This window comes from Ipomoea triloba, chromosome 3 (assembly GCF_003576645.1).
Source record: "Ipomoea triloba cultivar NCNSP0323 chromosome 3, ASM357664v1".
Taxonomy (NCBI): domain Eukaryota; kingdom Viridiplantae; phylum Streptophyta; class Magnoliopsida; order Solanales; family Convolvulaceae; genus Ipomoea; species Ipomoea triloba.
The window spans coordinates 17,903,798-17,920,439 of NC_044918.1; the positions used below are offsets into that span (position 1 = coordinate 17,903,798).

At 35.9% G+C, this 16,642-nt stretch overlaps 2 protein-coding genes across 4 annotated transcripts; one reads left to right on the top strand and one right to left on the bottom strand.

Annotated features, from left to right (window-relative positions):
• The first annotated feature begins 3,044 nt into the window (after window positions 1-3,044).
• Window positions 3,045-9,035, top strand: LOC116012181 (probable serine incorporator). Of its 3 annotated transcripts, none has more exons than XM_031251659.1 (13): window positions 3,045-3,434; window positions 5,464-5,750; window positions 5,888-5,961; window positions 6,063-6,222; window positions 6,330-6,354; window positions 6,457-6,546; window positions 6,695-6,866; window positions 7,197-7,270; window positions 7,355-7,427; window positions 7,519-7,590; window positions 7,658-7,815; window positions 8,410-8,483; window positions 8,616-9,035. In XM_031251659.1, the coding sequence occupies exons 2-13, from the start codon at window positions 5,558-5,560 to the stop codon at window positions 8,675-8,677; spliced, it is 1,227 nt and encodes a 408-aa protein (XP_031107519.1). In that variant the 5' UTR covers window positions 3,045-3,434; window positions 5,464-5,557; the 3' UTR covers window positions 8,678-9,035. The 3 variants fall into 3 exon arrangements, with proteins under 3 accessions (XP_031107519.1, XP_031107522.1, XP_031107520.1); XM_031251662.1 differs by having other exon boundaries at window positions 3,047-3,434; window positions 7,664-7,815; XM_031251660.1 differs by lacking the exon at window positions 3,045-3,434 and adding an exon at window positions 5,037-5,378.
• Window positions 9,036-10,026: 991 nt separating this feature from the next.
• On the bottom strand, window positions 10,027-16,160 carry LOC116013378 (probable ADP-ribosylation factor GTPase-activating protein AGD14). Its single transcript, XM_031253088.1, has 14 exons — window positions 15,985-16,160; window positions 15,624-15,758; window positions 14,891-14,952; window positions 14,659-14,746; window positions 14,505-14,566; window positions 14,343-14,427; window positions 13,763-14,149; window positions 12,819-13,445; window positions 12,259-12,393; window positions 11,779-11,883; window positions 11,594-11,677; window positions 10,885-11,032; window positions 10,770-10,812; window positions 10,027-10,679 (listed from the first exon to the last, which is right to left on the bottom strand). The coding sequence occupies exons 2-14, from the start codon at window positions 15,720-15,722 to the stop codon at window positions 10,538-10,540; spliced, it is 2,067 nt and encodes a 688-aa protein (XP_031108948.1). The 5' UTR covers window positions 15,723-15,758; window positions 15,985-16,160; the 3' UTR covers window positions 10,027-10,537.
• Window positions 16,161-16,642: the final 482 nt, after the last annotated feature.

Here is a 16,642-nt window from a genome sequence, read left to right on the forward strand (position 1 = left end):
ATATATATATATATATATATATATATATATATATATATATATATATATATATATATATATATATATATATATATATATATATATATATATATATATATATATATATACACATATACATATATATATATATATATGTATGTATACATATACATATATATATGTATATATACATATATATATATGTATACATACATATATATATATATGTATATGTATATATATATATATATATATATATATATAAACCCTAGTCCTAAACCCTAAACCCTAACCACTAAACCCTAACATGTTTATCAATTTAATATATTATAATTTCAGGGAAAGACTATAATGCCAATCAAAACCCTACACAATGTAACACATTAAAGTTTTAGATTTGTACCAGGTTGTACTTGGACAAATTGTACAAAACTAATACATTTACTATTTATTTGAGGTGTGTGGTACACAATATAAAAAGTTATTATGATGATCAAATGGTAGAATTTTCTATTATATTATTATAGTTATTGTATTAAAATAAATAAAACATTTTATTTCAGATGAAAATGATATATGATATGCGAATCTAGTGTCATCCATAATTTATATTTGTGGTTTATTAGAGGGCACACCATTGCAAACCAAGCTCTTGAGTGGTGTGTCTAGTGTCTTCCACAATTAGTATGATTTTTCTATTTTCGCATTAGAAATATTATATTAAATAATAATAATAATAATTAGGGTTGTTATTATGGCGGCATTTAATAATTATGAGTTTGCTATTGGTATGTATTCCTATCAATATGCTTTCAAAAAAAAAAAGTACTCCTATCACTATATCATTTTTTTTTTTTTTAAATCAAACGAACCAACTTGGGAAATAAGGCTTAAGGCTTAACCATTAATATAAGATGAATTTACATCAAGAAGAAAAGAAGGTTGTAATTACATTATGTGTTTCCCACTCATGAATCAATAACTAATGTTGGGGTAAAACAAAGCACCAACCAAACTTTATGGTATATGTACTGTCGACCATGTTGCCTTACAAAGCCATGTAATCATGATATATAGAAAGTCTTGAAACTAAACCAATTGTCATCTACACTTTAATTTCTCCTCTCTTTTTTTCTTTTTTTTTTTTCTTTTTCTTTTATTATTTTCTTCTACTTTTCTTTACACTCCATATAATTGAAACTTTATTACTTTGAATCATGCTTAATTTGGGTAAAGGATAAGTGGTGTCTTTTACTCATCCAATTACTTCATTCACTTCAACTATCCTGCTTCAAACTTACAAGCATCCTAAGTACAGCATTATTAGTATATACAGGTATTGTTATGATTTAGTAAACATAAAATACATATTAATTACATATATATTAAACTTCATATATGTAGGGATTAATACTCGAAAGGGTACTAGTCCAAGACTCACAGAAGTGATTTTTTTAAATAATTTTTTCATATATTAATAAAAATTTAAATTCATGACTAACCAATGTTGAGATGAATGTTGATGCTGCAATCAACATACAGGCAGCAGCAATGGGTCTCGGCAGTGTCATCCGAGATGAGGAAGGAAAGTTTGTGGCAGCACGTGGCGCTCAGTGGAGGGGTAACTTCACACCCAGGGAAGCAGAGGCAGTAGCCATACGGGAAGCTCTTAGCTGGCTGAAATCGCACAACTTTGACAATGTCCATGTAGAATCTGATTCTTTGCAGGTAGTCCAGTGCCTAAAATCCAAGGGCGGAGAGTCTTCATTTCATCTCATTTTTGAAGATATCAAACATCTATTGCATGATTTCTGTAATGTGTTTATTTCCTTTACTAGAAGATCAGCGAACCAGGCTGCTCATGTTCTTGCAAGACAGTCTAGTTCTTCGCCTGATTACTCGGAGTGGTTTTTCGACCCTCCACCTATCGTTTGTAATGCTTTGGTTTCCGACTTATGTTAATGAATGTTATTCTGTTGTTTTCAAAAAAAAATATATATATATACAAGTCTTTTAAATTATATATATAATTATGGGAATATTGCATTTTTCATCCCTAAGTTATAGGGTAATTGTAGAATTCGTCCCTAAGTTATGGTAATACTCACTTTTCGTCCTTAAGTTTTCATTGGCGTTGCACTTTTCATCCCTGAGTTATTCAAATTGCAAATTTTGTCCCTAAATTATCATTGTGTTGCACTTTTTGTCCCTAACATAAGTGTGAAAAACTTCGGTAAAGTTTCGTTTAAAAAATTTTAATCGAACTTTTCCGGTTCAATGCCAATTTTTTTAAACGAAGTATAGTGAAAAAGTTCGATTAAAAATTTTTTTAAACAAAAATTTACCGAAGTTTGCAAACTAGTTAGGGACGAAAACTACTCCGCTAAATTTTCGTTTAAAAAATTTTTAATCGAACTTTTCCGGTTCAATGCCAATTTTTTTAACGAAGTTTACTAAAAAAGTTTGATTAAAATTATTTTTTAAATGAAAATTTACCAAAGTTTGCAAACTAATTAGGGACGAAAACTACTTCGGTAATTTTCATTTAAAAAATTTGTAATCAAACTTTTCCGGTTCAATGTTAATTTTTTTTAACGACGTTTACTGAAAAAGTTCGATTAAAATTTTTTAAAAACGAAAGTTTACCGAAGTTTGCAAACTTATATTAGGGACGAAAAGTGCAACGCAATGATAACTTAAGGACGAAATTTGCAATTTGAATAACTCAGGGACGAAAAGTGCAACGTCAATGATAACTTAGGGACGAAAAGTGAGTATTATCATAACTTAGGGACGAATTCTACAATTACCCTATAACTTAGGGACGAAAAATGCAATTTTCCCTATAATTATTAAAACAAGTGTCATTGTTTTTACTTTATTCGGAATCTATAAAATAATTGTACTGACCAGAATGGCCGAATGTCATCCTTTTATAGTTTAGGATGGCAAAAGTATTTGATTTCCCCCATAATGTTTTTCCTTTTACATCAGTGTTTGCGTGTGTGTTTGTATTTGATTCCCATACGGCGGCCATATAGAGACATATATAGGTAAGCCTTTCAAGACACATAATACGTTCATGAATAATTCTCAAAACGTAAAAGCAGCCTAAAGCCAAAAAGTCCCTTCGGCGGGAAAGAAGAATAGGAAACATATATATATATTTCTCTACCAACAACTCAAAGGTAAAGCTAAACGTACACCTCACCCCTCAACCCACCCATCCCCCTCTCCTTATATATATATATATATATATATATACACTCATTTTACATGAAAGCTCTGGACAAATTAATGACCAAGAATAAACAGTGGAAGCAAGAGAAAGAAGAAAGTCTGGGCTGTTACATACGTTGAATATAATCCTCTAAAAGCTGCATGCTTTTTTCCACATCAATTCTAGCTTAGCTTGGGTTGCTTTCATATCAACTTCATCAGATTCTCTCTTCTGGGTATGTAATGTAATCCTCTATATTTCCATTATTTTTTTTTTCAATTTAAGAATTTGGTGGACTGGGGTTCGCTAGCTGATATGATGATTGATGATCTCCATTAAATCTTGAAAAAAAAAACCATAAAAAGAGGCTTTAATTATAAGCTCTCTTGGCCTTGTTTATACAATGCATTTACTAGAAGGACAGCAGGGATATAAACTGTGGATCATAGGAAATCTGGGCAACGTTAAACTGCACAAGTCATCAAATATTCCATGCGTTTTCTACTCCCTTACGAAAAATATGTTTTATATTTTTAGTATATCAAATTTGAAATACTATTATATGTATATATATATATATATGATAGCTGAAAACCAAGAAAATGGTGGATGAACACAACACGCTTCCTGGCTCTCTGTATCAGAGGCTTTTGCAGATACTTTACTGTTCAGCAGGGCTATCTCGTCACGTGCGTGGCACATGTTGCCACCATAAGCAACCAAAAAATTTTTAAAAAAAAAAGAGTTTCAGTTGGGAATAATAATGGTGTTTTCTGATGATTTGAGTTTTCATGCCCTTTTTTATGCAGTGTGTTAGGTGGCTGTCAGGTTCAGTTAGTACCCATTACTTTGGCATTTCATCTCTGCCTAATTTCTTCATTTTTTTCTTTCTTTCTTTTTTCCTTTCTCTCAAATCAAATCCTACAGATTCTAACTGCTAAAGCCTGAACCTTTTTTTATTTGGTTTTTTTTTTTCAGTGCATTTGTTCTTTTAATTTTGAATTTTGGAAAAGAATCTGATACATTGTTTTTGAACTTCAGAATTGATGTGATGATTTAACGTTGGTTGCATTAACTTTTCAAAAAGTTGATGCAACTAATCCTGTTTTGTCATGGTTACTTTGAGAACATCTAACATGGTCATTTTAGAAATTATTTGTATCTTTAATTTAATTGAAAGTTTCTACTGGACTATGCTTCAATGACCTAGTAGTCTAGTGGCACGAAGTACAAAAAGTCATTTAGGATTAAATTCAAAAAAATGATTATAGTCCATGACTAAATTGAATAGTAATTCTGTAATTAAACGTATTATCTATTTTCTTTTCTCGAATTTTCAATTTCTCTAGAAAAATGTGACTAAGGTAGAAGATTAGGGAGGAAGAAACAATAACCCCAAAGTAAAAGTTTTTGTTTCTTTGGAGTATGGGCTGTATGGCCAGTGCAAAAATTCCTAATTAAATAAATTGGATTGGAAAAATATTATTTAAAAATTATTAGGCAGGATTGATCTGTAAAGTCAAAGATGGACATTAAATTCTCTGTCTTTTATGTGATAGAAGAAGTGGCAATTTGCATGATGTTTCTTTTTCTTTATATTTGTTAGGCAAGAACAAATTTTGGAAATATAGGGAGAAAGAATTGCAGAAAAAGAGTGGATTAATTACTATATTCTTCGATTTCTGCAACATTGACTTTAGGAGCATGTATTGTACACTCAAATCTGAGTAAATTTGTAAAAAAAAAAATTAAAAAAATTGAGATTTTAGCAGTATTCAAGACAAGTGGACCAATGCAGTTGAAATACTGAGCCAAAAACATGTGTGAATTATTGTACATTCATCTCTCAGTCTGCAACCTATGCAGTTATGTTGCTGCAGATTTATGAATGTGCAATAGATGTGTATAAAAATATTTTGTCATTTTACTTTTTGGCATTTATAATGCTTGGTCTGAAGCTCAACCATGTGACTAAGTAATCAAGTTCTTGATTGTCCAAACACTACATATTAGTATTTTTATCAATTCCTAGGAAGAAAATTATTGCTAGAATGGTAGAACCTAGCTACAGTACAGCTAATCAAGCTTATTTTACAACATATCCTTGCATTGAAACAAACATTGGCAAACTTACTTTCAGCAAACAATTAAGGAAAAAGTTGGAAAGGATTTGAAAATGGTAGCATTGAAGCGAATGCACAACTTTATTTCCTTATACTGCCATTGCAGATTTCCTTAAACTTTCTAATGTTGTGTGTTTGCAGATGGAGGGGAACTAAATGAGATGGTTTTGGTTTTATTTTAGCCTCTTCAATTGTGATGTGTGGCATGAGAAGCTCCTTGAACTCTGACTAGGAAATGGAGGGCACTACGAGCAACATTACTAGTGATCGGTATGCAAAGATCAAACAAGGTTCTTGGTTCAATCAATTCCGGGATGGCTCCAATCCTTGGATGGCCAGATATGTGTATGGCTTGATGTTTTTGGGCGCGAATTTGCTGGCATGGGCTGTTCGTGATTATGGCACAAGCGTTACAAAAGAAATGAAGCGTAAGACTGCTAATGCATTTTTCAATCTATACATACACACCATTCTACTCAATTTGCATCAAAAGCATGTTACAAATTAGACTTCTCAGTAGCCTACTGGAAAAATGAAGCTCAAAGCAATTTTTATGTGGCTGCAGGAGTAAAAGATTGCAATGGCGGTGAAGATTGTTTGGGTACTGAGGGGGTTCTGAGAGTAAGCTTGGGTTGTTCTGTATCCTTCTATCTCAGAAGTAGTTAAACTTAAACAATATAGTTATTTTTCAGTAATGGTTTTGATACGTCTTAGAGTTCAACCTTGACGTTTTCTTCTAGCTGTTCTATTTTGTAATGTTTCTGTCTACTGCGGGAACTTCAAAGTTGAGTGATCGTAGAGAAAAGTGGCACTCGGGTTGGTGGCTAGCCAAGATTGCCATGCTGCTTGCACTAATCCTACTGCCCTTTCTGCTCCCTGTAGAGATTATTTCGATATATGGTTAGTGTACAAAAGCAACAAGTTTCATCTCAATCTGATTTTAACATTACCAGCCAGTTTCAACTCAAATCACGAGCTAATTCTCTGATGTTTTGGCTTTTCAACAGGTGAGGTTGCACATTTTGGAGCAGGGTATGTTTCACATTCAAGATCAATCTGATTAAGTTATGCTCGATACAAGAAATAACTCACGACGTTTTCTAATGCTCCTTCAATTTCTAAACCCGTTTGCAGGGTGTTTTTACTAATTCAGTTGGTCAGTATAATCAGTTTCATCACTTGGCTTAATGACTGTTGTTACTCTGAGGAAAATGCTGATAAATGGTAAGAGTCTTTTTCCCAGATAAAGCTAAAGAAAGCATCTTTTGTCCCAAGAGGCTAAACATATTCTATGATGACAAAATTTATGCACTCTCTATCGCGTTTCAATGATTTCATATCAGTTCTAATAGGAAGTAAGGTCTTAATGCAGCCACATTCAGGTGATGATATGTTCTACGGCTGCATACATTGTGTGCATACTGGGGATCATTTTAATGTATATTTGGTATACACCCGAGCCATCTTGCCTTCTCAACATTTTCTTCATATCTTGGACTCTAGTACTTCTCCAGGTTATGACCAGTGTCTCTCTCCACCCAAAAGTAAGTCTGACATTTGTTTCTCCTTGAGTTTATTTGGGGTGACGAGGGAAACCTGTAGCCGCTATCCAAGGATGTGCAGTGGGTAAATCCCGCTTTGTGAACCTAGTCAGAAAAGGACAGGTAAACCAATCTAGGTTGCCTATAGCTGACTGGCTCAAACCAAGAAGGGTCACTCCGGCTAGGAGTAGAACTTTTAACCTTGTAGTTACCAAGTTAACAGTCTGACCAACTTGGCTGGCTGGGGGCTGGGGTTGCTCCCTCCTTGAGTTTATTTTGAAGCTACAATATAATAGTTTATCTGAATTGATGGTTGTTCTGTTTTGGAAACAGGTGAATGCTGGTTTTTTGACTCCTGGTATCATGGGACTTTACCTTGTGTTTCTCTGCTGGTCTGCCATCAGAAGGCAAACTTCAAATACTGCAGACATTTAATGTTTCTTGTTCTGGGAATTATGGCATTTCTCACATGCTTGCATGCTTTTTTTCAGTGAACCACCAGAAGAAAAATGCATCCGAAAGGCGAAGGCTGCTACTTCTAAAGGAGATGTGCTCACTATCATAGTAATTCTTGACCTCAAAAGCCTTAGTACATTGCATCTGTTATGTTTTTTTTCATCTCTCCCTCACCTGGAACTGGATCTCTTAATGGCAGAGCTTTGTTGTGGCAGTCCTCGCGATCGTGGTTGCAACTTTTTCAACAGGAATTGATTCAAAATGCTTCCAGGTTTTACACCTACCTCCCTTCTTTCTCAAAACATGCTGAAAACTGAAAACTTATCTGACAACAAAAGGTGCAGTTCTGGAAGGATGACAAACAGGGTTCAGAAGGAGAAGAAGAACACAAGCATGTGCCATATGGTTATGGATTCTTCCACTTTGTGTTTGCAACAGGAGCCATGTACTTCGCAATGCTGTTAATTGGCTGGAATGCTCACCACTCCATGAAAAAGCAAGCTCCTTTTCTTGTGAATGTTAACAGTTTTTATCCTTGATTACTCCTAACAACAGTAATGGAATTCATGAGCCAGCATGGCCCCTGAGTGGTAGATTGTGGGCAAGGACACGGGATTGAGTCCTGGCAGCCGCAGTATTGGAGTGAAACTTAATGTGGTGAACTCCCTGTGGGCACCAGACACGAGTCCTCCCACCTACCTAATTGGTCACTAAGTCACGGTGATTTTCCCTTCCACAATTCTACTAGGCCAGGGCGTGGGGATTTTGAGGCGAGGGAATTTGCCCTTTTGTGGACAAGTGATGGAATTCATGAGCTCACATGGACAGCTCAATTAGTTTCTGAGTGATAAATTGTGGACAAGGACACAATATTGAGTCTAGGCATGCAGATGCAGTGTTGGAGTTAAACTCAATGTGGTGGGCTCCTTGTGAGCATCTGACACTAGTCCTCTCACCTACCTAATTGACCATTAAGTCAATGTGATTTACCTCTGTATTATCCTGTCAAGTCAGGACCTGGGGGCGAGGAAATTCCACCCTTTTGTTGGCAAGTGATGGAACTCATGCTTTTAAACCGGTTTTCTTGCAGGTTTACAATTGATGTTGGCTGGACAAGTACTTGGGTGAGGATAGTGAATGAGTGGTTAGCTGCTTGTGTTTATAGTAAGTATTGTTCACCATACAATATAAAATATAAATTTATAGTCCAACTATCAGAATATACAAGAATATACAATATTCGGTCCAACTTTCAGTTTAAACTTACGAAACTTCCTAAATCTTTACGTCCTGCAGTATGGATGTTGATTGCTCCACTTGTATGGAAGGCGAGGCACGTGGGCGAATCGAGGGTGTGACCAATGTACACCATTGTTGGCAGATGACATGGCAGTCAGTGTGTTGGGGCTTTCCATGGTCAGTCTGATGGAAGCAGAAGAGTATCTGCAGATTCAACAGTGATCAAAAGCATTGGGAAGCAATTAAATTGTACTGTGGCACTGATCATTCGTTTGATATTTTGGGTGAAACGAAATGAAATCCTAGTAAAATTATGCATGCCCAGGTTGTTTGTCCACCCCAGAAACACATCTCAGATACCTGTAGATACCCTACTGAAGCACCGGTACAGATTAATCTTAGCATCCTTGTTTTCTTTCACATGTAAAACAGTAGAAAAAAAATGACAAAATATTTATTGAGTTGGTGTTGATGTCATCTAAGTCCTCTTTCTTTTTCTGTTTCCAGTGACACTATAGTTATACTACTCAAGTATAGAGAAATGGTTTGGTAGGGGATGGGTTAGGGCTTAGGAGGGATTAAATCATTGATTAGTTATGCACAATGTTATAGATTAGGAGGGATTAAGTCATTGATTAGTCATTGGCATCACCTAAAATATTATCAATCTAAGAAAGTTGAACCAACCAACCATTTGTAATCCACTAATCTCAAAAGTCAAAACCAAGACAACAGACAAAAAGGAATCCCATGTAAAAACCCAAAAATCAAAGGAAATAATAAAAGATAATGATAAAGACAAATGAGTAATGATTTGATAGAAAAGCACAAGAACCTTGTGTATTGCTCAAAGGTGTAATGCGATTACAATGAGACTTAAATGTCCTAAGCATCATATTTATATACGAAGAAAAACCATGTAACCACCCAAGCGGATAGGGCGGGCGCTTATGATTGACCAAGTCCCCCGATGGTGGCCTTGGCACGCCAGGCGCACAAGGCTGAGCTAAAGCCGGCCTCGGTCACGTTGGGTACCCAAGGCCAAGGCTGAAACGGTGTGTCATCGATCCGGGTTGCCCTCGACTTCTTTCTCTAGTCAGTTCGCCCCGGATCCTACTCCCAATATATCCATAGCATGACTTGGATCATAGGATCGAACTCCAATGGTGAGATATTGACTCTTTAAGCTACAACAGATAGATGAAGTATAGAACATATACTACCTTGTAATAAAGTCAATAACACTATTAAAATAAATAAATAAATAAGGTCTTACATTACATAACACTGAAAATTTCACATCTAAGGACTTTAAATAAATCCCGAATTCGTGTCCTCATTTTCGCAAGTATGCACTTAATTTATATTTGGTCTGTTCATTGTTATATTCGTTGTCTTGGACTTTGATTTTAGTTCAAAGTAAAATTGTTTCAGTGTTTTAAGCAGAAAAATAAAAATAGAAGGCAGCTTCTTGGAACATACAACTTATATTGACAAATTCGTTACTTGCACATCCCACTTCAAAATAACGAAACAAAAGAATGTAGATCTCTACAGTACTACCAATACAACCTGTATAATCAAATTTGATCATTCAAAGAAACTTACCACAAAGAAAAAAAAATCCTATCTTCAAAATAATACACATTGATAAAGAAGAAAATAAAAATAAAGAGGAAAGTGGATAACACCCACGAAAACTATTACAATAATACACATGTAGGTGCAGCACAAAATGCAATCAGTTGGCGCAGATGCATGCGCTAGCCCCATAAACCACACTTTCGGTGTTTAATTGTAGTCACTCACCACTAGGGGGGCATCACACACGGGATATATATCAGAGCCTGGCAGTTATCGATGCAATTACCATTGATATTGATCCAGTATTATAATCTATATTCTACAACAAATTACCTAGACCCAAAGCAACAAGACGATGCTCATGTCAAAATCGTGAACCAAGTTGTTTCTGATGCTCACCCAAATGGGTTCCCAGCAGGAGGAGAGAAGGTATTCTGGGCAGCAGGAGCTGCATGTAGTCCACCAAGCTGCTGACTTGTGTGCATAGCTCCAAACGCAGCCCCATCAAGGCCAAAGCCTAATGCTTGGTCACGTGGCCTGCAAGCATTCCAGAAGGCAATCAGATCAAGATGTTCCATCATGAAGTATTTAAAATTAGAGGTTTTATGATATAAAAGAAAACAATACCTTTGTGGCATGCTACCAGCTAGATTTTGGCCCATATATGCATCTGAGAATTAAAATTAGTCAACATGTGTAAAACATATATAGGCGAAGCAAGAGTAAAGACAAAAGTTTGTACTTGGAGGGAGTGTTGAAACATAAGATGGTGGCTGCTGAGGCATTCTGTATGGTTGAGGTGTAGGGGTCCCAAGGCTGGATGTGCGATGCAAGCCTGTTGGAGCTCCCATGTTTGGCAGTGCACCTTGTAATGAAGCCATTGATGGAAACTGCAGTAATGGAGCACCATGTAAAGGGCATAAAAGATGCTCAAATATAATTACCACTACTTCATATGCAACATATTGTGCTGTGCTTACTATCTATGGATTGAGAAGAAGATTACTATTCCTCATAACTTTGGGTTAACTTAGTGAATCCACTTAAGTTAAGACCAATGGAGAAAATTTTGAGATATCAAAATTCTAAATAAGATCAAATGTACAGCTAATTGAACGTGTGGGGAAAAAAATCATAAATAAATGTAACAAACAGCTAATTAAACAAATTATTCACTGGAAAAACCCCATTCAAGGAAAAACATTTCAGCTGCACAATCTACTTTCAAGATAGAATACTGTGTTGCTACCAGAACATGCAACAAAACCAATTATCTTCTCCATTTGCTACCCCCACTGCTTTAATAAAAATGTTGGGTTTGTTATTTTGTGTGGATTTTCTTTTTAGTATACACCCAGTGGCATGAGTGAGGAACTTCATCAGTTTTAAACATTTTAATAGAACCTAAAAACAACGAGCAGGGACACTTCAACAATATTCTATCTGCTTACCGTTGAAGCTTGTAAAGCAGAGGGCTCACTGGTTGCGTCAAAAGGGTTTGATGATTTTATTGGCTGCACAAGAGTAGGTGTTTGCTGATAAAGAAATAAATTGTCTTAGTAATGCTTTGCAATAACAGATGTAACCAAAAAAGGGATCAGCCAATAAGAAGTAGAGTTGTGTTATGCATAGTTACCACTTGCATGTTGTATTGCATGGAGAACCCAATTCCATGTGGAGGAGCAGCATACCAGCCTTGCATTGGTGCATACATGGGTGGATAGGTTGCAGTGAACAAATCCTGCAGGAAAATCATAAGATAACAGTAAATATAAACAATAGTAAAAAATAAATATACAAGGGATTGAGACAAGATAGAATTAATTCCAGTTTTAGTCCCACAACTACAACATTTTTTCATTTTTGGCCCTCAACTTCAAAATCAGCCATATTTGGAAATTTGACATTTGAAACTTGCCATTTTTAGTTTCAGTCAGGTACCAATCGTACTAAATTTGGTCCTCGAAGAACTAATGTGGCAAGTTTACAAAATCAAGTATCAAATATCAAATTTCATCAATTTTGAAGTTGAAGACCAAAACTGGAAAAGACCTAATACTCGAGGGACTAAAGTGGAATTAACCTGAATTGATAGAAACAAGAATGATGAGCTCACCGCAGGGAGTTCTTTTCTTCCACCAGCTATGGGAGCAATTCCAGAAGTGGCTTCCAAGGGGCGCTCAGTTACTATTTGAGGACCTTGAGCATTTGCCGTATTTACAAGTCCAGGGGCAGCTACCGGATTCCATGGCTGCCACATTTTTTTTTAAGAATAAGGACAAGTAATATGAAAGCAACATAGTAATGCTACACTTCCAGAAAGAGTTTAAACCACCACTTTTGGTCTTTCAACTATAATGAATCTAATGACATTTCAACTTTCAGTCCTCGATAATCAATTTGACTAAATTTAGTCTCTTTACAGAATCAACCAAATTTAGTCCAAATACCCCCACTTTCCGGACATTTCCCAAGCTTACACCCTTCTATAAGTTAAAGCATTTTGGACATTTTAGACTAATATTGGTTAATTCAAAAAGTCACCAAAAAAAAAAAAAAAAAACCAACTAAATTTGGTAAAATTAATAGAAAAGGACTAAAAGTGGACTGCCAGTATAGTCAAGCGACCATAAGTGGTATTAAATACTTCAAGAAAAGATAAATTAGAAAGCAAACCTGATTCCCAGAAGGTCCACCAACTACTGGAATTGAGTGACGAGGAAGAGATGGGCTCCCAGTACCTGGGAAAGCAGCTGAGGTTGCATGTTGAGGCTGGTTCCCAGGAAGAGGTTGGCTTCCAGGATGCTGAGGTTGCATGCTGGACCATTGCGCTCCAGTAACATGTGTAAACGGGACTTGCAATAATGATGCTGGTCCAGAGGCTGCAGCTGAAACACCACCAGGAGGAAACGCTGTTGGACCAAAACTGCTCAAGGGAGGAACAGCAGCTGGAATAGCTGAACCGCTTGAAGCTGGCAAAGTGCCAACAGGAGCAGCACTGGCAGGACTCCCTCCCAAGTGAGTAGAGGTGGGTGGTGCAGGAGCCATCAACTCTGAAAGTACATCCAGAGGATTGGTGTTTGAAGGTGCTTTCACTGATACTGACTCAAAATTTGCCCAATTGTCAGCACCAGATGGCGTTGGTTGAGATACAGGGATGGCTGTTGCTAATTGTTGTGTTTGTTGCACTGCAGCAGTTGGTGGGGGTTCAGGAACAGTTTCAAAATCAATAAGTGAAGTTTCTGTCTTAGTTTCAGCTGGATTGCCATTTGAGGATGCCAAACTAGTGGAGGAAGCAGTCCTCTGAAAAGAACATGTTAATTAATTCTATAAGGTCAGCATCGTCTTCAATTTTATTTAACACTAATATATGAGATGAATAAACGTGTGGACATGGAGATGCTTCTAGGGAAATCAATTTGTAATCTACAGAAATTTTTCAGAAACATTAGTAGCTCCTATCATCAAACGTGACAAATTCAGTAAAATTCAAATATACAATTTCTATTCTGTTCTCTCATTAGTAAGCTGATAGCAAATGGACAAGTTTACTGTAATTTATGTGTATCTCCAACACTGCAGACAATAGAATAATATCTTAAACAGAGAAAAATTCATACCTGAGTTTGTACAGGAGCATCAATAGGCCTGATACTGTTAGCCTTTGGAGGTTCAATAACTCGAAGAGGAGAAACATTCTCTCCAAGAATATCTCGTACAGGTCGAACCATTGGGGGACTCGGTGTGTCCATATCACTTCGACGATCAGGTGACTTGACTTCAACCTTAGAACCGCCATCAGAATTTCGACTCTCCTCAAGTCTCCTACCATTCCCAAACCTATCCTCCCGCCGCCAGTCATTGATTACTTCACCAGAGGGACTTCTCTTGTAATCGCTGTACTGCCGATTGTCCTGATCATATCCAGGACTTCTTCCGCCAGAGCTTTGCGAGCTACCCTGATAAGTATCAACCCTCCTGTTCCCGTTTAAGTCTTCAGTTTCACCCTGTAGATATTAAATGCACATCAACATCTATTGCAGTCAACATATGCAGAGGGATTCACAAGATAGAGTACAATAAAAGGAGGGGAAATTTAAAAAAAAAAAAAAAAAAACTAAGAACTCTTAAAGTGTAAATAAAAGTTAGAGATCAGTAGGGCAATAAAAGAAACCAGAAAATATATGTCATATACACCACCTTTCCTCTTGGGACCCCCCTCTCACCCGTGTATCTTCTATCCACATAAACATGCTTAATAAAATCACGAAGCCTCTCTACATTACTGAAAGCAAACAAATAATTAGAACCACATTTTATGTTCATAAACATTAATATACAGATATATACAAATATATAAACCTTCCATCAGGGAGAGAATTGCGTTGTGGATCCAACTCCTTCAAGTAAATTTCCTTTGCACTCTGTGAACATGAGAAAATAGTAAGTGAACTACTAGAAACGAAAGAAGGACCATGATGCAAATGAGTCCTGTATGATTAAAAGCTGAGCATACCGCATTTCCACCTCCTTGTAGTGCACTAACTTCTTGTGAAGTAAACTTAGCCATGGATACTGACTTTACTCTGTGTGTAAACTCCCGACTGCAAACATTTTCAAATTTATAAGTCATCAAAAGAAAAAAGACTAGCAATTAAACAAAGTACCTAGAGGGTTTGGAAAAATTCTATAGAAGGCCTCAGGTGGACAAGTGAGGTATGCACCACTTTGAGATGAACTTGACTTACTGTATGCCACTGCAGGTTGTGCAAATAAATGTTGAGAAGTTAATGCAGACATATTGAGGGCCCTGCATAGGTGCAAATCATGTAACTTATATGAGTGTAAGCAAAATGTCACAATTACAAATCAAGTAGGAAGACAATTGAACTTTATGCACACTGGTTTTAATGACACATATCTTGAAACAATGAGAGACAAGAACTCTTCTCTCTTTCTCTTTCTCTCTCTCTCTCTAAGTGTATTCATCTTGATTTCTCACCAGAAGAAAGAAAATTAAATAATAAATACTACTGCCCAAACAGACAACAATAGCAAAAAGAACTCTTATTATTTAATAGCCAAGGTGCTGATGCTGATTCTCATTGGCCTTCGAGTTTACATAGCATATCATACAAACAATGATCACAAGTAAAAATAACATGATCACTCATCAAAAATCAAAAGCAATGAACAGAAGAATATATAGGCACACGCCCTGAAAACCGCAAGGGTTCTTAATTCAAGTTCCCAACTCCATAGGCGTATTTTAACAAAGTTGATCATTTTCTTTCATGTATACCAACCCTACTAAAGAAAGTCAATCGGCAAAGATTATAGTTATTATTCAGAGCACTCAAATGTTGGCTCATCAATATATACATAACTAAAATTCCAAATCAACCATTCAATTCACTAATTCAAATCATCAAAGCCACACAAATTTAAAACCGACGAAGCTCATCTCACTTACAGACGTACCAAGCTATTACAGTTTATACACCTCCGGTTGTCAGGCAGCTTAAGTAGGCCCCGTATAATTCTCTCATTCTTCTCGTCCTCTTTGAACCGATTCGCCATTTGGACACCAATCAAAGTCCTATTCTTCTCAATTCTCTACCACCGGAAAGTAAAAAATCAAATTAAACAAACAGAACTGTCCACGAAAATTCATCCTTCACGGAACAAAAACAAAACGATAATTCGAGAAGTCCTCCAAGGTTGAAAGGTTTAGAAGCATCAGATCTGGCACAACTACAGCCACCAAAGCTGACTAAGAAAACACCGGAATCAAGCAATTCAAAAAGTCGGAATATACAAAATACAAGTACAATACACTCACCTGAGGGATAGACAGGGTGGAACTGGGAGGAATTGGTAGGGGTTTTACAGATCTTCAGTTTTTGGAAACAACGGATTACAGCTCAGAGTGCTTTTCTGAAAACACGAAGAGAGAGAAAGAGTGGGTGAAATTATAGGATGGTGTGCGTACACATAGGAGAAAAGTATGGATTCTATGTCTAGTATAGTCCGAAGGATGGTTGAATTTGACGGACTGGTCTCACAAGGCGACTACACTGAATGTGAATCATTTTTCGCACCCCTATATTTATTTTCCTTTTTCTTTTTTAATACATCCCTTTCGTTGAAACAAGACTTTAGAGACTATTTGATACTAATCAATTAAATTTTCAAGAAAATATTTCTAAAAAATATATTTGATAGAAACTATTTTACATAGAAAATTAATTTACATGTTTAGTGTTATCATGAAAACATAACAATTAAATCACCTGAAAAATTAATTAACATTTTTAGTTCACTTAAATTTATTCAGAAAATTTTTTAAAATCTCTAATATATCTTTGTTATATACAAACATTAAAAAAAAACATAACATATAATTCAGAGTTTAATAAATTACTTGTAAATTAATAATCATATTTTTACAAAAAAAACGATATACATATATATAAAACTCTAATTAAATAATAAAAAGG

Coding starts and splice junctions, on each gene's coding strand:
- LOC116013378 (XM_031253088.1), bottom strand. CDS start 15,722: ATGGCGAATCGGTTCAAAGAGGACGAGAAGAATGAGAGAATTATACGG. Junction 14,150..14,342: donor GGGGGGTCCCAAGAGGAAAG/GTGGTGTATATG, acceptor TAATATCTACAG/GGTGAAACTGAAGACTTAAA. Junction 11,678..11,778: donor TGCAATACAACATGCAAGTG/GTAACTATGCAT, acceptor TTTCTTTATCAG/CAAACACCTACTCTTGTGCA.
- LOC116012181 (XM_031251659.1), top strand. CDS start 5,558: ATGGAGGGCACTACGAGCAACATTACTAGTGATCGGTATGCAAAGATC. Junction 5,751..5,887: donor CGTTACAAAAGAAATGAAGC/GTAAGACTGCTA, acceptor ATGTGGCTGCAG/GAGTAAAAGATTGCAATGGC. Junction 7,271..7,354: donor TGCTGGTCTGCCATCAGAAG/GCAAACTTCAAA, acceptor GCTTTTTTTCAG/TGAACCACCAGAAGAAAAAT.